Here is a 25,228-nt window from a genome sequence, read left to right as displayed (position 1 = left end):
GGAGATTTTAATGCTATTCAAATTCCAACCAGTTGTTGACGGGGTGTGAACTAATAATGACTGTGTGACTGCAGGTGTACCCGGCGGAGCAGGGCTTGTCCTCCACTCAATCGTGATCAGCAAGTTTCACACGTTGCTTTGTGAATGGAAGGTAGGAAAGGAAAAAAAACAAACACCACATCGATGAAACAGGGCTTCCTGTAAAACCGGTTCAACACGTTGGACCAATCACATTCCGAGCAGTTGCGCGGCGTTCAACTAATTCATTGCATGTCTGTGTGTTGCTCCCGTGCCTTGATTGACTGCTTGTCCCCCTCAAGGGTGTATGGGTACAGGACAAGGAGGGGGACCGGGCTGAAAACAAGGCTGTAAATGGATGGAGGAGGTAAAGGAGGACAGCGGAGGAGAGCCAGCTGAGCGGAGGCAAACCCGGCAGAAGTAGGTAGATCCATGTGTCACTTAACTTGCCTTTTACTAGCTTTTGATTGACAGGAACATGCCAACCTGGTGCCCTGAGGGAAATATGCTCATTTGAGTTTAAATGTCTTTTTGTGCTCATTAGGGAGATCTATCAACATGGTACACCTCTCTTTTCACATATAGGCTACCAACTGTCATTCATCACAGCACATTCCTAGTTTAGGAAGAAACCTCCGCTACGGGACTCAAAAGCTGGTCCATCATTATGAATGCATGTTGAGTAATGCTCAAAACATTATTTCAAATTCCATTCAGGATCCCAAGTTTAACCAAACTGTATGAAAAGTGAAGCAAGAAAAACAATCTTTCAAATGAAGTCACTTGCTGCTGTAGTTAAATATACCTTCCAAAACTTTTTTATACAACTGCCACACAATGTTTAATCTAACTTTAATTCAACATAAGGGGACATTTCTAGGGACCCTATCCCATAAAAAATATCCAAGATCCAAGGTGAAGTGAAATGACCCTGAAGCTTTCTTGGTTTTACCAAAATGTTTCTCTTGAATATATATTTGCAAGGTTATCCTCTTTTCCTTCCAATTTAACAACTAATAGTTCTCTTTCATTTGAAATGAAGCACTTTTCACTGTGTGTGGCTTTTTAACAGTTCTCTCCTTACTCCAGCAGTTCAAACCAAACCCCATCCGCTGACCTCCCTCAGCAAACATCTTGGTTACACACTTTAAGGACACTGAGACCCAGCTGGTACAGCTTTGCCCCCGTAGGTGCGGTGTGGTCCATCTGCCAGGTGGAGGTGCACTACTCTGTGTTACCGGTGGACATGTGCTGGAGGCTCCTGACGGTGTGTTTGCTGTGGATGGTTCTTGCAGGTTGTGTCCACGCCCTGAAGTGCTGCCTGCGGCCAGGGCACAACGAGGTGAGGGCAGCGGCATGAACTGAATCTGACTCTGCGCTGTTGTCCCATTTCTACGTGTGTTTATTATCAGAGTTTGCTTCAGTTCCAGGGAGAGCGTCCACTCAAGATGCAGCGGGAGGTCGTTACCGAAAACAAGAATAACCACTATTTATGGTGAGACTTCACAGCCCTTCCTCCGCTAATGACATTTCATTTGGGGATTTATTTACAACATAAAGAGACAAAGACCGTGTTGGCCAAATACGGTAATCAGGCATCACCTGGCCCCAAGACAGTCACAAGTTGGCCAACAGCTTTTAAAATCTGCTTAATCTATATTTTGTAAATAACATCCAAATAAAATTTAAAAAAACGAGTCCATCCGAAGTTGTGAGTGAGGATCACATCCCTTCGCTGGCCTACCGATAAACATTATCCCCCCAGGACGTCCCAGCTGGGGAGCCAGGACCACCGTGTTCCTCCAGCCCTCGCCCTGGCTGACAGTCTGCTGCTGTGTGTGCTCCAGGAGCCCCTTTCAGATCCCAGTATGCCCTACATAAAGGCTCTCCTCTCCCGGCTGGAGGTAAGTGGGGAAAAAAACACCTTAAACCCACCCCCGCCCTTTCTGTCTCTAACACACACACACACACACACACACACAGCAGCCTACAGCAATGCCTGTCATCCCCTGTGTTTTCTCTCGCTCTTTGCATGACAGATCAGTGTGAAGTCTTTGTTGGTGATATCAGACCGTACACTGATATTCTAGCCCAAGGCAATACACGCTGCGGCTCTCTTCTGCACTACAAATCAACCACACTGGCAGAGGAGAGACATTTGAATTACTAGCCTCTTTGTGTGTAGTTCCTGTTTGCGTTTTAGCACTCCCCATGAACGCGGCTCTATGAAAGCAGTGTCAGGGAGTCTGTTAGCTTGTTGGTCTTATTTATTTCTTGACTGTATTACCCGAAATCTTTACCACCAAACATATTTGGTGATTTTAATGCTCACAAAAGGTGCTGTCATGATGAGCCCACAACCGTGACCTTGCCGCCTGCATGCATCAATTGTGCCACGAACAACACAATCTCAAAAAACCCACCTGTGACATTTCAAATATGTTGATGTGATGGCTTTGTTTTCTTAATTTTTTAGTCTTACCCACACGCTTTAAAAAAAATAAAAAAATAAACCAGGCCCTCTCAATCCTTTGTTTTTCACTGTAGTCAGTGTGTCACACACTTGAAAAGGCGGATATTGGGTCGGATGTGACGCTGGAGCATGCTGGCCGAGACTGCACACTGATAGACAAAGTGAAAGTCATCCACACATACCTGCAGCAGAGGTAAGGCTCACCCTCCAGTGTATATGCCATCTGCTTTCTTGGAAAATGTGTTCAGTTGGATTGACATCACACACTGCATTCCCTTCCAACAGGTCGAGGTCATTGTGTCGACTAGTCCAGGTGCAGGGGGATTTTGAAGCCAGTGTGAAGGACATGCTTGAGGGCCTACAAGGCCTCTGGGCTCAGTTGGAGGAGCTTCACACCGGGGTTACACTCACCAAAGAGGGGACCAGAGGCCGCGGAGACCTGGCCTCTGCCCGGAGGGACGCAGAGGTAAGCAGGGGTGAAGGTCTAGTCTGCAGTTTCGTGGCGCTGGTATTGTAGTGTTTTTGATTTGTTGGGGAGACACCCCTGTCAAAAAGACATTTTGGGCTATTCAATTTGCATTTAAAAAAACTTTTATGTATCCTACTCAGAAAAATATAAAATGAATAAAAGTACAAGCCTACAACTGTTACAGTTTTCAAATTTTTTAGTAGCCGAGAATCGTTTTTCTTGTGCTTGCCCTTATGCTTTGTTTGTATTTTTTTTTACGTCTTTGGCAAAGACTTTGTTTATCGTCTTGGGGCGCTACAGGAACAGACTTCAGTACTGCCAGATTCTTCAGGAGGAAAGCACACAATTACTGCAGGTAAAGTTTCCCTCATGCAAGAAAAGTCAACTTGTGAAATGCTTTGCTCTCTTCCCCCACAAATCCACTCTGCCCTGTCCCACAGGAGTTAACATGGCGTAACACACAATTAAGCAACAGTGGGAGCGGCAGGAGTGAGTCAGTGTGGCCAGAGCTGTTGCTTCAGGCCAACATGGAGCAGGTACGGCTAACTCAGACATTGTTCATAGGTTTAGAGAACAGGCAGAAGTAAAAACCCTTCTCTCTTTGCAGTTTGACCAGGTGCAGGAGAGTTTCATCGGCCTGGAACAACAGACCACTACGTTTCAAGCGCACTTGGCAGGACTTGCAATGAGGAGTCAGGATGGACACACAGGGCCTGTCAATCATGCCGACGGGGCCCGCTCACGATCAGTTTCTCCACAGACTTCCCTGCAGCTCCAGAATGGAGCTACAAATGACGAGAAGCACAGTAACTCGAGCGCTGCATCCACATCGGTCTCCTCAGTGGAAATAGACACGGACACAGAAATAGACAGCCCCCTGTCACTGTGTGCGAGATCGGCTCTGCAGTTCACCTCCACTATCGGACGCCTGCGCAAATCTGGGATAAGGAAGTGAATTCTTGGGGATTACATTTGGTATATGCATCAGAAAATTTGCAGATACAAAGGTTTAAATGAACTGTTTCAAACATAGATCACCTGATGGTTGCCAGAAAATAATGTATATGCCTTTTATTTTTATTTATTTCATTCAATTCTTTGCTTACAGTTTTCATTTCAAAGAAAGTAATAGCAGCTTTTTTATACAATGAATATTTCCAACACAAGGGGGCAAACTTCCACCAGTTATGCCAAAAAAAAAGCTTTGCTATCAGATCACGTATTCAACATAGTTCATCATGATATCAAACCATCCATATAGCATATGGTAATTTAAAATCTACAATGGAGAACCATTACCCTGCATGTTTCTTTCAATCAACTCAATCAATTGTTGAACAGGCTTCTCCAAGATCATAAATGCGAGCCACAACGTGTGTCTGAAGAATCTTAGGTAGTGAATGCCATTCAGTATTGTTTCAATTACACCATCTATCCTATTCATACTAGAATGGAGTAATTTAACATTGGATCTGATGAGTTCCCTTGTTTTAACCAGGTGAAAAATATTTATAAATCGTCTTAAAAAGCACATACTTCTAATGTGCAGGCGGAATGGAATTGACGCTAAGATATCCCATACTGTATAACTTCCCTCCAATTGCTGGTTCTACCTCGAGAAGCCATGCAACTAGAGCTTTTCAAAGCACGGACATTGTATGGCAGAGGGGCAGGAGGAAGGTAGAAGGTCAACGCTGGAAGCGTTTCTGTTATTACTCAAAACTGAGCAGCCCTTCAGACCGTTTTGAAAGACATGAATGTCTTTGATCCGAGGCCAATTACCCTGCAGCTCCGACACTGATGGCAGAGAAGTCGACACAATTTTCTCCACCAGATCCTGACTATTATTGCCGGAGAAAACCGGATTTCTGATGAGAATCAATCCATCCATTGCTGCCTTTGTGTGCTAAAGGCAGCAATGGATGTCGTGGATGTCATTTCACCATGAACTTACCCACCATCTGCCAGATCCTGCATCTGTCTGATTCCCTTATTTTGGGGCAGTGATTTTTAAAGGGGGGGGGGGCGACCCCCAGGGGAAACTGGGATGCAAGGAATGCAAGCTGAATGCTGCAGGATCCGAGGTGTCACAATACTGAAGATGCAAACCCACCACGTCAGGATGGAGCGACGCAATGACTGTGAGAGGAAAGCTGTGTGTTTGGTAACGTGAAATTAATGAGCTCTTAATAAAAAAAGAAAGACAACAATGTTACTACATGACACATGTAAGGTATGTGACATTTTCAACAAAATCAGTCACAAATACACAATGTAACAGTGTTGGAGCCTTGCTTGGAATGACAATGACCACATTAGCATTAAGGTTCAATAAGCAAAAGACAACAGCAGCACTTTTTGAATTGATTTACTAAGGTCTTTAATACATTATTAGAAGGATTAGGGGTTGCTTCTGTTAAATGGGAACAATAGGGCCTCAAATGGAAAACAGGTCCTACTTTACTCTCTTGTGGGGAACGTCCCGGGCCTGTCCAGATGAACTCACGCTTCACAATGACCAGCAGAGGGACACCGTCTGGACGAGCAGGGCACCCACCAGCTACACGCTCACCATGAATGTAAGAGCAAGATAATGAAATTACGACAGGCTTTGTTTAGTTACACTAAAAAGTCGATGACTAGCTTCCTCGCGGGCCACTCGAGTCCTGAAGGAGAGGATATTTCAAAGCTGGCTCAAGTGTGTGTTGTTTCAGAAAATATGGTTCATGGCAGAGGTCAATCCCTCGACTTATCCTGACAATTACTCAGGATCGTGTTTCGCTGGAGTACACGCAGCACACATTTGTACTGATCCCTCCTCTGATGGCACAGCAAGACACAATACAGTAGTGTGGACGCCTGCTATCCAACATAAACCAACTTAAGGAACTTGACACAAAATGTGAAAGCATAGTTAAATAATCCGCTTGAAATGCCAGTTAAGGATTACGCACCATGCAACATTTGAATCAACTTACTACGTGATCAAATAAGTGCATCAGAGGAAACAATAAATGCAAGAACAATTTAAGCAGAATGTAACTATGAAGAATGATAAAGAGTGTGCGTGTATTTGTGTGTTTCTATGTATGAGTGTGTGTGGATGGTGGGGATCCCGTTAACCTCTTAACTTCATGGCAGGGACATTTTCCAGGTTGAGAGATGCCGTTGGCCCCGTCATAAAAGACCATCATGATCTTATGTGATAACGATAATCCCTATTTAATACGTCGCGTAGAAAATAGGGGTAAAACAGCCAACCTAAAATCATAGAAATGTCAAAATAGTAACATAAAAACATAAAATAAACATAAAAAGTCTGTTTGTATCAGATGCTCAATAATGAATAAGAATGACATGTTAAAATTGATATTGTGTGTAGTGCAAAGAAGTTTAACACGATCACAATGAACAAAAGGAGAAAAGAGGTACGTAATGCTAAATACAAACACAACATATGGTTCAGGTACATATCCACTACATTTGGGATTCACATTTATTTCATTATTTATGATAAAATCGTTTTTTGTCATTTAATTTACATAAAACCATTGAATGTCTGCCTATTCCTTTATTTTAGTTATAACCAATAACTGTAAGTAAAATGTGAGACTTCAAGCAAAGACCTCCAGGTGAATCACAAACCAAACCAAACCGAGGGGTGGACACAGATGACGATGGCATTCTGACCAGAGGCTGTTGGAAACGGACAGCTGCACATTGAGACCAAACATCAAAACACCAGCCACAGATGTACGCAATTAGAAACATGGTAGACATTTGGGGAGCAAAGGTCCATAAACTCGCATGTTATTATGGTTGATCTAACATTGCTGGAGGGAAGCCCACACTCAACAACGTTAATGGGCTTGGAGTTTGGGTTTAAACATTCCACTATCTAGAATTTGCTGTCAAACTGTTTCCTATTTTGGTACTAAATCTTATTCCATTCACTGCACGTGTCTAAGTGTGTGTGTGTGTGTGTGTGTCGGTGAATGTGCTCAATGTGTTTCCAATCATTAGCAAATTCGAAGCTTCCTGTTTGTGTAAATATTTTCTTATTTTGTTTTTTTATTTTTCCAAGAGAGCAGGGTAGAATAATCCAGCCTGACCTCCCTGCCCCGTTGTTTCCTATTCATCACGTGGACAGGGCTGACCTCCTGTGTCGGCATGCCTGAGACCTGAGCCCGTTGTGACCCTTCGCTGTGGCTGGTGGGAGAGGTTAGTCCGAAATGGATGGACTCTCCAAAGGTCATGAGCAACAGCCACTGATACCAATGAATGACAGCTGTGTGGTCAACTTTTAAACTCAATGCAAAGACAGAAATACCCTCTTTCAGATGTATGTGCTCATATTTCATTATTCCATAGATTGACAAGGTGTGATTGCAAAACATGTATTAAAGTTAGTTACGCTACATTTGAAAGAATAAAACGCATGTTAAAACTTCACAGACATCTTTTGACAACTTTCTGCAACTTAGAAATATTTGCATTGACGAATTACCAAATGTACAGAGAGATTGATTTCACTGTATTTTTCCTGAAGAAATAAAAATGTTTGCAAATGTTCAAAAGTGTCTTTTTCCGCCTTTTCCTACTTTGGTGCTTGTTAAGTATCCTCCTGCTAATCCTTATTCTAACGTTAAAAAATACTAGTTTATTTTCTCCTTTTAGTAATTGACTCATAGCAAGACCCTGTTCTTTCTTGTTGTTGTTCTTGCGAGGTCTCATTCTGTCCCCTCACCTCTCGTAGCTGGAGCTGGTGCCTTTGGTCCTCTGTATGAGGCACCGATGTGTGAAGCAGTTCTCTGAGGAAAGGCTAAACAAACAGGCCGGCCCGGACACAAAGAGTCCGCCACTCAGAGACATGTGGCAGCAGCAAAACCTCCCCCCCCCCCCCCCCCCCCACCGCCTCTGGTACAGCTCTGATCCCCTCACAGTCCCACCAGAGCAACACAGAGGCTAACCCTGAGCATGGAGCCGAGAGAGAAGGAAAGATGGAGGAGGAGGGGGTGCAAATTCTGATTCCTATTCACTGAATGTCAGCACCTCACAAAGGGGACCGCATGACACTGCCACTAAATCAGAGTTAATGGACTCCTTTCTCAGTCCCGCCGACATGACAGGGGGCGTGTGTGAGAGAGTAGAGGGGTGTGGGAGAGGAACGGGGGCTGGTGAGGGTGCCTGTTTGCCCCATTGAAGGGGCACATGGGCCAATGAGCCTTGTGTTATATATTGTGATCACATTGACAAGGGAAGTGTGTTTTCCATGGGCATTAAACAGCTCGCCCAAAGGAAAGCACCGCGTCTCGTTCAACGGACATTTGTTTTGAGAAGGTCCATCATTTAAAGGATGCGTGGCTCTCTATAAATTGCTGGTGATTTTAAAGAAGATGAGTGTTAATCATAGGTTTGTTTGACTGTTCTGTCAAGACTCTTTTGGCAGCGCGGATTTGTGTTTGAGAAGCATAACAACGTCACATCAATCTCAAGACTGAGTAAGTACAAGACCACACAAACCATGTTGTTGCGAAGGTAATCCATCAAACCGTTAAATGCGAAGGTAGAGCGACTACCATCCACGGGGCTCGTGAGGCAGTTGTTGATTTGCACGTGAACACCTATTTCACTAGGTATCTTTTTATCTACCCAAAAGGGCAGAACCTAGTATGACCAAACCCCTGCCACCCTTGCAACACCGTCTTGAAGGCAATTGCGGGGATGAGTGAGGATGGCATTGGTGTCCCTTGGCAAGCATTCACGCCCCCTTACACACACACACACACACACACACACACACACACACACACACACACACACCTCGCACTGCACATGGGGAGATGCAGAGAGACATGGAGCCCCAGGTACCGACCTCATTAGAAGATAAAAGCAACCTTTCTCCGTGACCCCTGACCCCGGAGGTTGCCATGGAGCCTTCCAGTCGAGGCATAGATGGAGCATGCTGGGATCGCTCACAGCGGGGTAATGACTATGTGCCTCTGTGAGAATTATTAAGCCCTATCCCACCCCCTCCTCTCTCATACATGAATCCATATTCGTCCACTTGGTGCCCTTATGAGCTGAAGCTTTGCTGGAGCTCCCTCGCTTTCCGCTTTGTTCCCGTTCAGTCACTTTAACAGCAGCCAAAGGGTGAAGCTCATTACATCCCTGAGCTCACCGATGATGTGCAGGGAGGACGGTCCTGTGACTTCTTTCTCCGATTAACAATGTGGTTATGTATGGTGATTTTCAAACTTTACTCTTTTGTGTCCTTGGTGTATACATTGTTGTATTTAATCCTTAAATGGGATTATAACTCTACTCACTGCCCTTCTGAATGAAGAGGTATTTTTGTATTCTACCAGTTCCAGTAATTCCCATTTGATTAATTCATTTTCAGGCGAGTTTTTATAACTATGTGTTCATACAATATATAGAACCATCACGGACTTAGATTGTCTTGTCATATTTTGTGCTCTTGACGGTGAAGCCTATGGGACGAAGCGTTTCAGAAGCGTCATGTTACAGATGTTCACGGATGTATCTGTGTACGCATGAGTTGGTATGTGTAGTTGTTGGAAAAAGAGGAGTGAGGGGTTACATCCTGGTCATACTGACTGAGTTTTATAAGCTGTGGCTAACCCCACTCCCCACAGCTGACTGAATATTAAGTAAACAGAGCCAAGTGTATGAATTCACCAGAGCGCTCAGGCTGAAGAAGCACTACTTCACCAGTGCGGGGGCCTCCCCTGTGGGGCCCCAACATCAGCCTGTCTTATTCTTGGCAGCTGCAGTGGAGAGAAGCAGCCTATGGGGTAGATGGAGTGTGTTGGGGGGATGTGTACGAGGGCGAGGCATGGGTCCCCCGAAAAAGATGACGGGTGAGGCGGATGGAGGGGAAAGTTGGAAGGAGTGAGGAAAGGAGGATGTGGGCAAAGGAAAACCTGGGGCTGGTGTTTGTTGCTGCACAGCTGTGAGGTTAAAAATCACTACCTGGGGGGGGGGGGAACTTTGTGGTGTTGTGGAGACCTGGTGGAATCCGTAAAGTAGTGCAGTGTGTCAGTTTCAGTCTGCCAGCCATGAACACCACAGGCCTACATGCTAAATACCAATAGTAAGTAACATTTTTTTTTTTACCTCAAACTCTCATTGTTGTTGTCAGAGAAGTGTCCTTTATTCGGGATGTGTTGATTTGGCCTCGGCTCTTCTCTTGCTCTTGCATGTAATTGGTGTGCGTGGCCGTCCACTTGGGCAGACAGGTACACTCTCTCCATGATGCCTGGTGCCTGGACCCTCATTATTTTCCCACTGTGACCCACTCCACATTTGATTAAAAAGTCTCACTTTGAAAGCAGTTATTTTTGTGTTTATCTAAATCAGAGGCAGTTGAAAGAAAAGCAATGGCCTAATTTATGACATTAGATATAGTTGTGTCAAAGTCACTCCAAATGGGACAAGGGAACTTAATGTAACTTTCATTGTTAAACATGTTATTAAAAATTTAAAAACTCCACTGTGATTTAAAAAATGCCTATAATTTAACCACAGTACGGCTTTGTCACAGAAGAAATTTTGGAAACTTTGCAGATGTAAATAATAAGTTGAACGATGGCTGAACTCCAGTTTGCTGCCTCAGGTCCGGCCTGTTGGCTCACTGTTACAAGAATACTGAGACACAACAGAGCCATGCTATTAGTAACAACTGTGCTTCATGCATGTCTGGTGTGCAAATCCTTTTTTACCAAAAAATAAAATTGAAGTTAGAAAAGACCAAACTTCTGTCACATCTGAAAACTGTGAATGAATGAATAAAAAATGCATTCCACCCACCCCAAGCCGTTAGCAGCAGCGGGTATAAAGGCTCTGGGAGCTACTTGAGGTCATGAGTTGCTCAAAGACACAGACATAGAGACAGTAGAAGTTATCCCTATCTTCTCTACAGGGTCATGTTGAGTTAAAAACACACACATGCTACCCACTTCTCCGTCTGGAATCCCCCCTGCACCCCACTTTCAAACACAGCTAACTCCCACTCTTGTGAGCTTTCTGTGTTATGTTTTTTTCCGCTCATATTTAAAATCTGTGGCTCAACCCCAGATTACCCCTTCACCACCATCAATACACAAAATGCATGGCCCACACACACACACACGCTGTACTTGGTCCGTCCGTTGGGAACCCGAAACCAACCGTCCCGAACCGGGAGTAAAAAGCATTTGATATTAAGCTCCTTCTTGATCTATAAGTTGCTCCCACATGAACGCTATCGAGTCGCAGCGAGCATCGGGGCAGGTCATGGGAGACATTTTGTGGATAGAGTGAATCCGCAGGGCACCAGCCTCCCACACCATGCTCAATAAACACAGCTGTCAGTCTTGCGTCTCCTGTCATTGACAGCTTTTGTGTTTTATTCTCTTTTCTCACACCTCGTTTGGAGCTTCAGAGCTGAGTAGACGGAGAATACCCCGTCAGCATCATCCTCTGTTTTTGATGAAATGGGAGACTTGGCTTACTCACCGACCTAATCACCTAGCAAAGACATTTGTTTAGGATGTGTAAATAAAGGTCTTTGCCAAGAATATACCGGCTGTGAAGCACTGGCCATCTAGTAACTAGAACCAAAATCAGGCGGTGCGCATATTGACAGTTCAGCTAAATTAAAGCCAGGCGTCTCTGTTTTTGGATGAATTGTTGTCTTCTTTGTCCCCTCCCTCAGCGTCCTCCCGAGCGGTGCCTTTCCACAGAACACTAGAAACATACCTTCAGACGCACATGAACACACACACACACAGAGCAGGGTGGGTATGGCAGTAGTCACGGATATATGGCGTTTCATCTCAGCCCCACTAGAGCACAGGCACGAGTACAGATCATTGGTTTTCAAAGGGTGAATGAAAAATGAAGCACAGAGATTGAGAGTGACAGACAAAGTGTATTTGTGTACGCGGTGAGCGATGAGGGAGAACGAAAGAAACCGTGAGAGAAACCCTCTGCGGACTCCCCAGCGCTTCCCTCTCCTGCAGCCCTTAGCAGGTCGGCGTTCCCCTCGCTCTCCTTGTGTGGTCCCGAGCTCCGAGTCATTCCTAAACTATCGGCATTAATCCAGGGACTCAGGGGCCTGGAGCACAGAACTGCCAGAGCAGCCTAAACCTGGCCTACACTGACGCACGCTACACTACACCAACTGTACAGACACACTAACAGACGCATGCGGCCTTTCATCAGGCTTTGTAGTGTGCTGTCTTGTACGGACTGACTTTGAGTTTTGCAGGAGCAACCTCACACAGTATCGCGTGACAAATTTTCAGGAGCGCAAGTCGAGGTGCAAGTCGTAGTACAAATATAAATACAGCTTACGATTGAGTGGCGGTTCAAATGCATTTCTTTGACAAAGAACTTTCCAAAACAAAGTGGTGGCACTTTGCTGGTTCGAGTTTGGTTCAGTACAAATCTGAGTGTATGAGCTTAATAGCTCAAATATTTGCGACAGTAATTGTAAGTGTATCGCGTGTTTCTGTGTTTAATTCCCATTCGTTAAATAAGCTTGGGGTATAAGCAAATGTTTCACTGTTGCGCTGTCTACAGTGCTCCTTGTTACCACTGAGGGGAGATCCACTGCTTGTAGCTAGTGAGTCGGTCGGTGACAACGAGGATTCAGTATAGTCTCTTTGGTTTGAAGAATACCTGCGTTAAAGAAACATCTCACGTTCCTGGTTAACCCTACTTCCTGGTTAACCCTACTTCCTGGTTAACCCTACTTCCTGGTTAACCCTACATCGTTTTTGTGCACAGTTTCTTGATTGGACTCACCTTGACCAATCCAGGTTGTACCCCGTCTCTTGACTCCCTGTATGAAGAATAAGCGGCTTTGAAGATGACTGACTGACAACTTATGACTGGTACTGTACCTGAATTTCTTTTAACAGCATCTGCATCATTGGGCTCCCCCTCCAGCCTCTTACAGACTAATCACCAGCTTTGAGCAGCCATTAGTCAGTCAGTCCAGACACGCTGACACTACCTGTGGTACTCCAGTCTCCCCACACCATGCTCCCCAGCACACAGGTGGTGGGTTTCACTCGTCGGCGGTTTGCCAGATGAAGTAGTGGCAAGGAACAAGGTCACTAGATACCTTACGGCTATTACTGTAATTACAGTTGGCGTTGTTAATTGCTTTTTTCTGTTGGGACTAATGAGGTGGGGGGCTGGAGCAATGCAATTAGAGAGGCGGAAGGAGGCGGTGGGAGGAGAGGCCGTTTTGGGTGAGACAGATGGGGAGAGTCAGTCGGGGAGGAGGGAGAAGGCGATGGAGTGCTGGATTGAATTGTCAGACCAGGTTATGATTAGGAGGCCCAGATGCGGCCATGTGAGAAATGAATTTCATGCCTGTTGATTCTGCGATTTCTTCTGGAATGTATGGTTTTTGCTGCAGAGAGAGAGAGAGAGAGAGAGAGAGAGAGAGAGAGAGAGAGAGAGTGAGAGAGTGAGCGATAGAGACAGAGGTCCTCACTAACGTAAATCGTTGTGCTTTGAAGAGGTTGAAAGGCTGTGCTTCATCATGGGAAGAAGTTCTGCTTTAATATCCTTCTCAAATGTGTTATTTTGGTTAAAAATAATAGAAAAATACATTACAGGGTGGAACATCCGGTGTGCAAATCTTTTATTAGTACAAACAAGTGTGTGTTTCAATACACTTGACATATTTAACACTTCAGTTCAATATTCCATGCATTTCATTTCTTATTTCTTTTATATAACTTTTTACATTCATTTTGCAGTCGCTGTGATATCCTGAAGGAGTGGACCGAATGTGACCCCTCACACAAAGGCTTTTTGTGTTCTTCGTCGTAACACAACAAGCTTGAATAGTTATGTGACAATTACTCAGAAAGTTCAGACGAACATGGATGCGTCAGTTTGGATTTGAGTCAGAGGACAAGGCGGGAAGCATTATGTATCCCCTCAGTGTGGGAACAATAAAGCCCTATGTACACTTCTCTCCCCTTTGACTCCTCATGTGAGCACATGTTTTCCATTAATGTTTGGAGTGTCAGCAAAATGTGACACAAGGAGAAAGCGGGGTGTCTCGGGAGGGTGTGGAGATGGGCTGCCAGGCACCGTTTACTCTGGCCAGCTGCAGTGAATACCAGCCTGAAGCCTGAAGCCAACTGCCAACCGGCCTCCTCTGCAGCAGCTCGCCACTCCGCCCTCCTCCCCCCACCCTGTTGGACACAAACTGCAGGATTACTTGGATCGGACAAACAGTGCAGATGCTGGCCAAGTTAACTCCTCATCAAGAGAATGCAAATCTCAAGCTTTGGGTGTGTTTGCCCCAGAAGTGAGCCATTATTGTTTTTGGCATAAAAAGAAGAATAAAACATCAAAAACTATATGGATGAGATATATAGTTTATGGTTTAGGGATTAAGTGGTTGAGACAGTTACGGTTATTCCAAATTGCACTAGATTGCCCCATTATTGCAGAGGGGTGTTGGAATAAATGATGCTTGTAATGTTTTGTCCTGACCAGAGGAACCAGAGCGTAGAGGCTGGAACTAGGAATGAAGGGTGAGAGCGCTTTCGTTGAACTGACACGACTGAGCCTTTTCGTTTCTGCATTGCTGGTCCCGTGCACAAAAGAAGACAAACAACCTAGGCAGCCAAAACTTTTCAAAACATGAAGAAGTTGAGAGGTATCATCAGATATAATAAAACAACAGCAATGTATAAAATATCTAGCACCAATGTTCGTCAGAGCTACCTTTACAAAAAATGACAGAATGTGTGAACATTTCATCCATTCAAAGTTTACTAAACTTCACGGGTGGTGAGAGTCTGAGCAGCAGGTTCCTTAGCAGCGTCGTGTTGTTTCACATGCTGTAATAGGGTGTTTGCGGCGAGACAGAGCGTTGTGTCTGTGCATCGGGGGACATCGTGCACAGGGCTCATGCTAAATCTTTCCGCAGCCTTGTTGGAAATGAGTAACCGTTCTGCAGAAAGCGTTTGCACACAGGTGCAGATCATTGTTTGTGTGTTAATTTGACAGCGTGGCTATGCACAGAGTGAGTTTTGTTGTTTTCCTGCTGGGTTTGTTGACTAGGAAGTTTAATTGGATCTTTAGGATGGTGCTGTTCGGGAAAAAGGCGGCGCCTGTTCGAACCCCTCGAAGAGAGGATAGATGAGAGGGACAAACCTGAGGCCTGGATTACCACTTTGCCCTTTTATCTCCATTACTCTGTCTTCTCATGGCAGGGGATTATTGTCCATATGAGTAGGGCAGCCAGTGGGAGAGCATTTCATGAGTTTAAGATAAAGGGCCGGTCATGCAAGGCTACACAAATTGTGCTTTGAAAGCAAATGGAAAGGGGATAATCTAGTGTAGGTCAGATGGTAGTATTCAAACCACAATATCCATTACTTCAATCCATGAACTTGTGCAAGGTTATTCTCAGAGGTAAATCTTTGCTTACTAAAAGAGCGCAAATCATTTTTACAAATTAGATTTTTACGACGTGAGACTTGTGGGACTTGAGTCCAAACAAAGATTAACCTCACTTGGCTAGTACATTTGCAGCGCTGTTTACTGGCATGCTCTCTTCCTCTTCTATCAACCGAGTGAATAAAGAAAATGGATGTTGAGCCTGTCCGATATGCAACCACAATGGGCAAGAGGGAGGTTCCGCAGATTTTTTTTCAACAACAAAAGCAGTGAAACAGAGGGAGACGTGGAGTGAGGGTGAATACAGGTTTGCTGTCCTTCACACAACTTCCCACACTCCCTCGTTCCCTCTGCCTCCCGCTGGGCTATTGTCCTCTGTCCTCGACCTCCCCGTCTTCCGGCTGGGACTGGAGTTTGTCCCGATGGACGCAAACAGGATTAGGAGCACCCACGGCTCTGGTCATTCTCTGTGGATTTGGGAGCATTACTGCAGCTTGGCCGGGCTATGGTACTTTAATTACCCCACCACCAGGGGGCCTCAGTGCGGCCCGGCGGGTAACAAATGGGGAGTGGGGGTAAAGCTTCCGTCTTTACATGGGAATAATCCCTCAGCCCCTCTCATCAGGTCAAATTGTACTAAGCACTGACAACCAATTTTAACCCTGGCTGCCGGGCCTCAGTGCACACTGCACATTTTATTTTGTTGTCATTTTAAATGATTTAGAACTTTTTCTAATCTAATTTGTTAAATGCTTTAAAAAGTTAAAACAAATGATTCGCCAGTAAGGTTAATTTGTTGTGCAACTTTTCATTGCGCACTTCATAAACACATTTTTTCAATATATTTTTACTACTGAGTGCAGGTCATCAATTCTTTTACAAGGGTTGCAGACAGTCCTCCAATTATATTATATCGATTTAAAATGTAATTACATTTTTTTTTGCCATTCATAAGACACACCATAATGGTTTATTTTTCCATCAGCACTATGTTGTCTGCACAAAGGAAGCAGGTGTGTGTTTGGCCGCGGGACAGCTGAGCTACAGGGAAAAGACACAATCAAATCCCATATGGGGTGTGTTGGCAAAGAGCATCATTGTACCTCTGGATAGTTTTAAAAGGTGTTGCATCATTAGCTGTACAGTGGAGGCACGCTGGGTCTGACTAAAATGGTAAATACTAACACGTTTGTTGCTGGATTATTGTTCGCTGAGGAATTTTTACTTTCAGCAAGGTTTGTGGACAAAAATGAGGAGATTTATTGCATAATTACCTCTCATCTCTTAAAAGAAGCACCTGGTACACACTCAAATCAGGGAGTAAGACATACACAATAGATCGCCACATTTGAGGCCAGCATATTTTGAAATCACATGATTTATCACAGCTAAGTACTGACCCATTTCTACGAAGAGCTCTCAATCCAGGTGACACCAGTCATTAGTACATGAGTACATTTTACTTAATGTGGAAGTATTTTCAAATATGCGCGTGTGTTTGTGTAACATGGTGCCTGTATTATGGGCTGTTCAGACGAACGTCTGTTGAGTAAGTGGCATATCCTTGCTCAAATCAGAGTTTAGTGCTCGAGACAGGAATATATCTCTGTTTGTACTACTAAATTAGGTTTATCTTCTTGTACTTGTATGTTCAGACCAGACCTGCTGCACCTGGTAATGATTGACAGACTTTATATGGACAGAAAGAATGACCACATCATGTAACCGTAACCCTTAGCATTTTTACCATTTAGAAGATGCCAAGGTGCAGTCTAATGAAAGCACATTCACGACTATGCTCTGTGCTTCATAGATTCAATACCAGGCTACAGTACCTACATCTGGACCTCACTTAATGTCTCTGTTTATAGGAGTATATTTGTGAGTCTTTGTGATGGCAGATGCCGTGTGTGTGTGCCTGTGCGCTTGGGAGAGAGCTGGTCTGCAGAGAAGTAGGCAGTGCGCGGGCACAGACAAAGGTGGTCCTGTGTGCAGTCCACTGTCGACCTGTGGAAAATTCCCCGTCAGTGCTGTGCCAGGAGGCCTGGCCCTGTGAGGTGGGACCCAGCAGGAATGTGAGAGGCAGACGTGACCAGGAGTGCCAGCATTCAACCACAGCCAGAGAGGGTAGAGCAGACACGTCCTACAGAAGGGGCCAATTTCAATTCACAGATTTCTCTTTGTGATGAAAAAAGGTGTGATGATTCCATCAAAATCAATAAAACCAAATCAATCCAATATAAACCAATGTGGATCAAAGTTTAATGCGTGGACCGAGTGTGCTCCCCCGTGTGTGCGTGTGTGTGTGTGTTTGTCTGTGTCTCAGGGCGGAGAGTTGCAAACGCGAGACAACATAGAGACACGTATTTAGTCTATTAAATTAAAGAAAAAGGTAAAGACTTATTCTAAAGGAAAGGTAACCTTAAATGACTTCTGTTGGGATCTGCCGTAATATAGAAAATTAAACTTTGTCTCTTGAGGGGAGGAGTTTAATTAATTTAAAATAAAAAAGCATGCAGGTTAAGTGTCGTTGGCCAACGATGCGATCCTCGTTTACCAGTGTAACCATTTGTGAATGAGTTTATCACACCTGCTCTACGGGGTGATTTTTTATCACCAGATGTCAGCGAGATAAATACCCTGATGTCCAGTCACTGCTAGTGGTGGCTGATGATCTTCTGCAGGCTGATGAAATTAGGACCTGATGGCCCTGCAAAGGCCGGGCATGGATGGAGAGGTGTAACAGCAGCATAAACTCACTAAAGGAGGAGTGAGAATCTGATTTAAAAGGAGAAGCGACACGACAGCCTCACAATGAAGGCACAATCTCTGCTGTTGGACGAATGTGACCCGGCAAAAGAACAGCTGATAACACAGCAATGACAGCAGGGAATTATAATCTTTAGAGCTAATAGTGTATGAAATGCTGTGTTGGTCCTTTTTGCCACTGTGTGTCTGGCTGTCTTTTAGCTTCTAGCTTCTCTCTCTTACAAAAAATCTTTGTCAGCTCACTCAAACAGGTCAAAATCTCCAGTTACGTCTCGCACCAAAGCTTCAGATGTCCTCAGGCAACTCACCTGGTTACCTGGCCCCAAGGTGTCAATCTGGACCAGGTGTCCCTTTTTACCCATCACCCTTTTAGTGAGGCATGTCTGATTTACAGGAAGTTGACAAAATATCAACCCCACCTGCACCTGCAGGCCTGTGTTTCCTCTAACCTCCATCCCATCCACCCCTGACAGCTGCGAGATACGCTACAGTGACCGCAAACCTCCAGGCCGAAACTGTGAAAACCGGAAAATTCTCTAATGAGCACGAGTTATTGCCTTGAACGGATATTAGTAATGAATTATGAAGCATCATTAGGGAAGTGGGGTGCAATGGTGGTTAGAGAGTGTGTCTCTCAAGCAGAAAGTCCTGAATCCAATCATGTCAGACAGCAAGATCTCATGGGGTGCAATTATGTAGCTGACTAGGCGCTTTAATGGCTTGAAGCGGTGAGGTAAGCAAAATTACGAGATTCTTCCTCTCCTTGGATATCACAAAACGACTGTAGGTGTTACTCCATCCGTCCATTTGTGGTCTTCTCTGATGTTCATGTTTGCCTGAGAGACATGTTATAGGACAGGGATCAGGTGCTGGTGCATTCATTGTGGTGTAAAGGGTGCAGAGAGGAAATTGTCCCGCCAGCCAAGTCTCTGTGAATTGTGTCAGAGTCTCCACCGGGGCCACGGAGTCTCCCTAAATCAGGCCCAGAAGCTGCCGGGACCCTTGCATCTGGTCCTGCTTAAGGCAGCCCCCAGCCTCTACCCAATAACAAAACAATCATTTGCTTTTGCTTCAGTTTTCTACCACAGCAAAGCTGCGGAGAGGCGCGAGGACAAACTGCTGGGTGTGCCTGAAAACAGTCAGGGTTTGGAGAAAAAACACACACAAAAACATTAGTAAACACACATATGGAGACTCATGCACAACGGAGAGAGAGAGAGAGGGAAAGGGGTCAGCTTTGCCTTGCCCCCTTCTTTGTAGACATTCCTTGAGCACCTGCACTCACTTAATATTTTGGCAGGGGTGGAAAAAAAGCTCCTCTGCTCAGCGCCTGTCATGTTTGTTCACTGAAGGAAACAAGCTTGGTTTTAATTAGAGCCCATGCCAAGAGTTGAGGTAATTGCCACTCTGTATGCCTTGCTTTCTTTTTATAACTTTTTTTTTCTTCTGTTGCCTCATGTACTTTAAAAAAGAGCTTACAGAAAAAAACATTATGTGTCTGAGCGTGCGTTCATTCTGGTCAGTGGGTACATCCATGCTAGCAATCGGATATATGGAAAAAAGATCTGCACCGCCTTGAGTGTAGCCAGAACAGTGTTGCCATCAGTTACAGTGAGCATATGTGATGAGGAACATCATCATTTGGATAATTGTTCATCCAAAACTCACCACGCTGAGGCCCAGGTTTTGTCCTTGTCGGGTCCAGGGGTTTCGCTCTTACTTCATCCCCAATCCCCTCTGTGCCTTCTTCCCACCTGTAACCCAGCTGTGGCCTTGTGCAGCTCATTAAAATTCCCACCAAATGATTTTGACAAAACACCAACAGCTGCCTGATGGAAGACCTTCATTACACAAACATGTAAACACGCTTATTTACATATAGATGTTCATCCCTGTTGGGAGCTATTGGCGCCAACATGCTTACGTATACTTAAGGTGGCCAAGAAATCTTGACGTTTTGGCTTCTGTATGTGCTCTATATGTGCTGTATAGTTTTATTTTATAAATGCAGTATGTGCTTGCTTCATTGTCTTGTGTTGTATCTATTTCCTTTTTATGAGTTGCAGTGTTACTCTCTCACTCTTACATTGTCATGTCCTCATGCAAGAATAGTTGATTGTAATGAAATACAGAATTTTGACATCCATCAGCATGCTGCTCTGCTGTGTTTTATCACACTTTTGGCAACCAGTGACCAGAGCTGAGAGAAAGATTTTTTGATTTGTCTTGTCTGTCAATATATGGATGGGAATCAGGGATGAAATTCCTTGACGGGGCCTCAAATGACTTGAGCACATGCTTAGCCTTTTGGAGAGGCTTTTATTTTGATTTGCACCAGCACTGGATGGAAAGGAGCCTGCTTCATCTCTCTCCATCTCAGCCCCTGTGGACCAGTCATAGCCTTGCTCTAGTCCAGCGATGAGACGCCACAGCACTGATTTACTATTCGGAGGTTAGTCATCGCCTGTGGATACAAAGACAATTGAATTATGTTCTTGGACCGGCCACTACAGGGCCATAGCAGTTCAGGACGGACAAGAGAGGAGGATAGGTAGAAAGATATGTCTGATCCCTCTTATTGCTTCGGGCGACTTCCTGTTTCTCAGAGTGATGTTTCATGTGCCGATGAAAAACAGAAACGGGTGTGCTGTTCTCAGTCAAGGCCGTATTAACATATTCCTAGAGATGTCAGCAAAGTTCACTGTCAAAGGTGAGCTGTGCTTTGAGGAACTATAGTGCTCAGGTGTGTATTTCATGCCTAAAATAAAATAAACTATATTTAGAGAATGCAATGGAGCAAACTGTTTCTTGGTTATTTCATTTCCTTTTCGTTAATAACATCATGTTGTTAGTTTTGAAGCAAAACATATATTAGCTGTGCAGTGGCCCACATTATCGGCCTTTTGTGGAAGATTTAACCCTCAGTCATGTGTCAGGTGAAATAAATTGCAAGAGAAAATGTTGCTTATTCAAATGTTTTTAATTGCCAATGCACTGACGTGTTGGCAGGACGTCCGTGGATTTTTAAGGACAGTGCTGTTTAACCCATTTCCTATCACTTGTTGATATTCAATTGAAAATGCACATTAAAATCACGGGACACAAACAGATTGAAAACATTTGAAAACATCTTCAAACCTAAAAAACATTTAACGAACAAATCTGTATCTGGATTTTGGTTGGGTTGAGTGGCCTTTGCACTGGGGGTGGCCCACAGTGGCATGTTATGGGTATTGGTTGTTACACTACTTATTCTGTTTTCCAAGGAGAACACAGCTATCTGTGCCCTCAACATCCCAGGACACAGAAGGTGAGCTGAACACCTGCCCAAATAAATCTACTGTCTGTTCCAGGATCTCCAGCGCTGCGTGGAAAGGCCCGTCTTTGTCCAGCAGGAGCTGCATGTGGTTCAGATCTTAAGAGAGTCATAATGACATTGGCGATTGGGGTATTAACAGGCCCCCGCAGCTGTCAGAAAGCGATGGACCCTGGGAATGCATGACGAAGTAACCGCTTGCCCTCGGCCTGTGGGTTGCAGTATGTGTTAATGTCGTTACACACAGCGTGCATATGTCTTCATCCCCACGAGTGTTATATGGATGGACGCCTCACTTCTTGTCCAAACACACTCACAGCTATGGCAGCACATCAGCAACTTCCTCCTTTGACCCATTTGACTGTTTTATGAAAAGTATCAGTGTGGAAAGTTGAGTGCTGTTGGGCTACATTTTTGAACACATGTTGAAACACAGTCAATGACTGGATTCAAGATAAACAAGACAGCATAACAAATATAATTTCAGAGCCAAAAATCCCTACAAAACATAATCTGCTTTAAATCATTCTGAAGAGATCCCCTCTGTGCCAAAGAGACATTTGGAGTCCTTTCAATACATCGTGTGACCCAAAAATAGCCTGGTGTTTAGGCAAAGGGATCTATAGGGCATTTAAAGGTTCCTTCTGTTCATGAACCATGCTAAAGTACCTCCTGTCCGGGGGCTGATTCACGAGCAGGGGTCAGTCCTGCAGAGTATATATCAGGTTCACAGTTTGTTGCTTTTAGCAGCTGTTGTTGCATTCAAGAGACTGAGTTCCTCCTGCTGAATCACAGGCATGAGTGAAGGGAGGGGGGCGATGTCCTCAAGGGCCCTAACACACTGGCAGATTAGTCAGGACCTTCACTAGGTACCACAACCCGGCCCAAGAGGGGTTATATGTTATTCAAACCACGCCCACGCCGGTCTGTCTCCAGGCTGGCAAGGAAGGCAGCCCAGGGTAGGTGGTCCGGCCCTGTTTACCCCTTTAGCCGCATGCACAGGGCTTCTTTAAACAAAGTGGGGGCCTTCACTAGCTCCTTCCCCTCCGCCTGTGGACGTCATCAGGCAGTCGCGTGTTGATGTGGCGTCTTACTGGAGAACCATTTACTGTGCCCATCACAGAGGGAGGGAGGGAGGGAGACGGAGAGAGAGAGAGAGAGAGAGAGAGAGAGCTGTTGCCAGCTGCAAGACTTAGACCACAGCAGCCCCCATGCCAGTTGTTTGACCAGATAACTGTGGGTCAAAAAGGTGGCAAAACCACGTCAAATTCTTGGCTCCGTGGTAGCTCTGATTAAAATTTGGATCCTAAAGTCAAACCCTCCAACTAACCAATTATTTACAGCAGGTGAAAAAAATATCTGTATAAAGAACTACCAAAAATATACGTTTCAAACATCTCTTCGGTTTGCCTCATTGGCAACATTTCCCCTAGGTTAAATAAGGACAACTTCAGAGAAGTATCAAAAGGCTTTGAAGAAACTGGTATTATCTGTCTCTCCGAAACAAAGGGTCCAATCAGTGCGACCAAATGACCTGCACTTTATCTCTTGGAAACCAGGACCTTGCTATCAAGTCATACTGAAGTCTTTTCACAGGAATTTTAACAGCAGAAAATCTCTTTCTGGCGCACCACTGTCACTGATACGAGGCCATATCCATATCAGTCAAGAGCAGTTGAATGACTCATTAGTAGATGCCATGAAGGCCACTTGGCTACCCACTTTATCATTAATCAAAGCCCTGTGACCCTAATGGTAAGCAATAGTGTGTAACAAGCAGTGCTATCTGAGTGCTTTGATCAAGCACTGGCCTGTTCTCTATCACACAGTTGGGTGGCCTTGTGTTTAGTTGGCCCTGCCCGGTCCATGGGGACAGGGTTTTGAAAAGGTGGCTATCTCAAATGTCCTCCCCTCCTCCATATCATTCTTCTGCCCCCCAGACCCCCCCCCCCCCCCCCAACCCCATTTCTCCAGCAGATGAAAGCTTTAAGAGGGCACGCTGGTCTGATCCCAACCGCTGACATGAATTTTTGATCAATGGCTGGTGCCTCTGAAGGGCCTTTTCCAACACTGCTCCGCTCACCAGTCTCCTCGCTCCTGATGGCAACCCCTTCCACTCCTCCCTTTTCCTCTCACTCTAAAGCTTAGGCAACTCCAAATGTCAATGATGTTAGTTTAGCCATTGTACACGGCTGGCCGCATCTGAATGGCTGACTTGTCCCCAGGCCAGCCCCCTACAATGGCCTCCTGTCTTACTCTGACTTATTCTCAGCATTTTCCCCCCTCGATGAAGAGAGGGCTCTCTCTCTCTCTCTCTCTCTCTCTCTCTCTGGAACTCTTTGGCGCTGCTGAGAATCCTGGAGCTGGAGTTAAACTGGAGGAGAGGGAGCAGGAGATCAAGAGAGAAGGCCAAAACCAGAGAGAGAGGGTGTGAAGGAGAGATGGCGGTCGGCAGGTCAGCAGGGAGGTGGACCGTGACAGGGCAGTAAGCACTTTTATAACCAGAATTGTTACAGTGTGCTCTGCCAATAATTACCAGCCTTGAGGAACGGCGGTAAATCTGGCTTTCACAGACCTGCTAAGCTTGTTAGTGTGCTTAAATCGGACAGGGAACGAGTGTGTTGTAGCGCTGAAAGAATTGAGGACTGAGAAAATGCGCACCCGCTTCCATAATGAAGAGTGACGAGAGGACTTTGGGTGGGGAGAGGGGGGCACTAATCATACATGTATGTTAAATGAGACCACAACTCAGACTGCCTCCATCTACGTTCATAGAGCTGAAGGCCAAGTGGTTGTTGAAAAGAAAAGATGGGGAAAAAGGGTGGAGCCTTATTCAGACCCAGAACTTTTAGAATCAAGCACAATTATTTATAATATTTTTAGATAATAGATGATTGATCTTCATCATTAGGTCTTATCATGGTTTGAGTCGGTGGAGACAAGGCAAAAAAACAAATGTTTTCTTTGTGTGAATAGCGAGCCTGTGTGTGTTTCACCTAACACAACAGTAAAACCAGTTGATTCTATTGTTTCCCTCCAAAACATTCTCTTTTTCTCTCTTTTCTCTCCTTATTTATGAACCAGTATCATACATTTTACACCACTTTGCCCTGGGGAAATGTTGCAACTATATTTACACACGCTAACACATAAGCAGCCTCTGAGAAATACCTCCCACTTAACAGAATCCAGAGCATCCAGGCCACCAACCTGATTCAGGGACCCCATTAAGCTTATCAACTCCGCTTTTCTCAATATCTTTGGCTATGTGAAACAGATTTCATTCAGTCAGATCGGAAACAAACAAAGACACAAGCACAAATACAACTTACAGCCACTTTCTTTTGATGGTTTCTATTGACCTTGAACATCTATTTTACAGTTGAACATAAAATGTAAGAAAAATCATTCCACAAGAAGAGGGTTTTTAGTAGCAAGAAGAATTGCACATTTTTAATTAATTGCCTACTTTCTGCATGAGTTTTGTGTGCTGCCATCTACTGATGTCTCATTAAATTGCTTGGATTTTTGCTATCTGGGAGTCAGGAATGTCCACATCTGGAGGGCACATGCCTTCTGAGACAGATGAACGAGGGGGAAGAGGTCACCCAGGCCTTTTAATGCAGATTAAAGAAGAAAAGTGAAGAACAACAGGGATGAACAAACCTCTAAAGTGGCTCCAAGGCCGGACAGCACAGAGTCAGACTGATTAGCATCACTCAGACATGTGATGACAGGTTGC

At 44.8% G+C, this 25,228-nt stretch overlaps 1 protein-coding gene across 1 annotated transcript; it reads left to right on the top strand.

Moving 5' to 3' along the window:
* Window positions 1-272: 272 nt before the first annotated feature.
* On the top strand, window positions 273-5,135 carry si:ch211-151h10.2 (uncharacterized protein LOC567699 homolog). The gene is made up of 9 exons (XM_037462750.2): window positions 273-438; window positions 1,108-1,360; window positions 1,443-1,513; window positions 1,784-1,922; window positions 2,566-2,684; window positions 2,777-2,957; window positions 3,232-3,315; window positions 3,401-3,496; window positions 3,568-5,135. Exons 1-9 carry the CDS (start codon window positions 377-379, stop codon window positions 3,913-3,915), a joined length of 1,353 nt encoding a protein of 450 aa, XP_037318647.2. The 5' UTR covers window positions 273-376; the 3' UTR covers window positions 3,916-5,135.
* Window positions 5,136-25,228: the final 20,093 nt, after the last annotated feature.

The sequence above is a fragment of the Pungitius pungitius genome, chromosome 3 (assembly GCF_949316345.1).
Source record: "Pungitius pungitius chromosome 3, fPunPun2.1, whole genome shotgun sequence".
In the NCBI taxonomy this organism is placed as follows: domain Eukaryota; kingdom Metazoa; phylum Chordata; class Actinopteri; order Perciformes; family Gasterosteidae; genus Pungitius; species Pungitius pungitius.
This window is presented reverse-complemented; position numbering and strand designations above follow the sequence as displayed.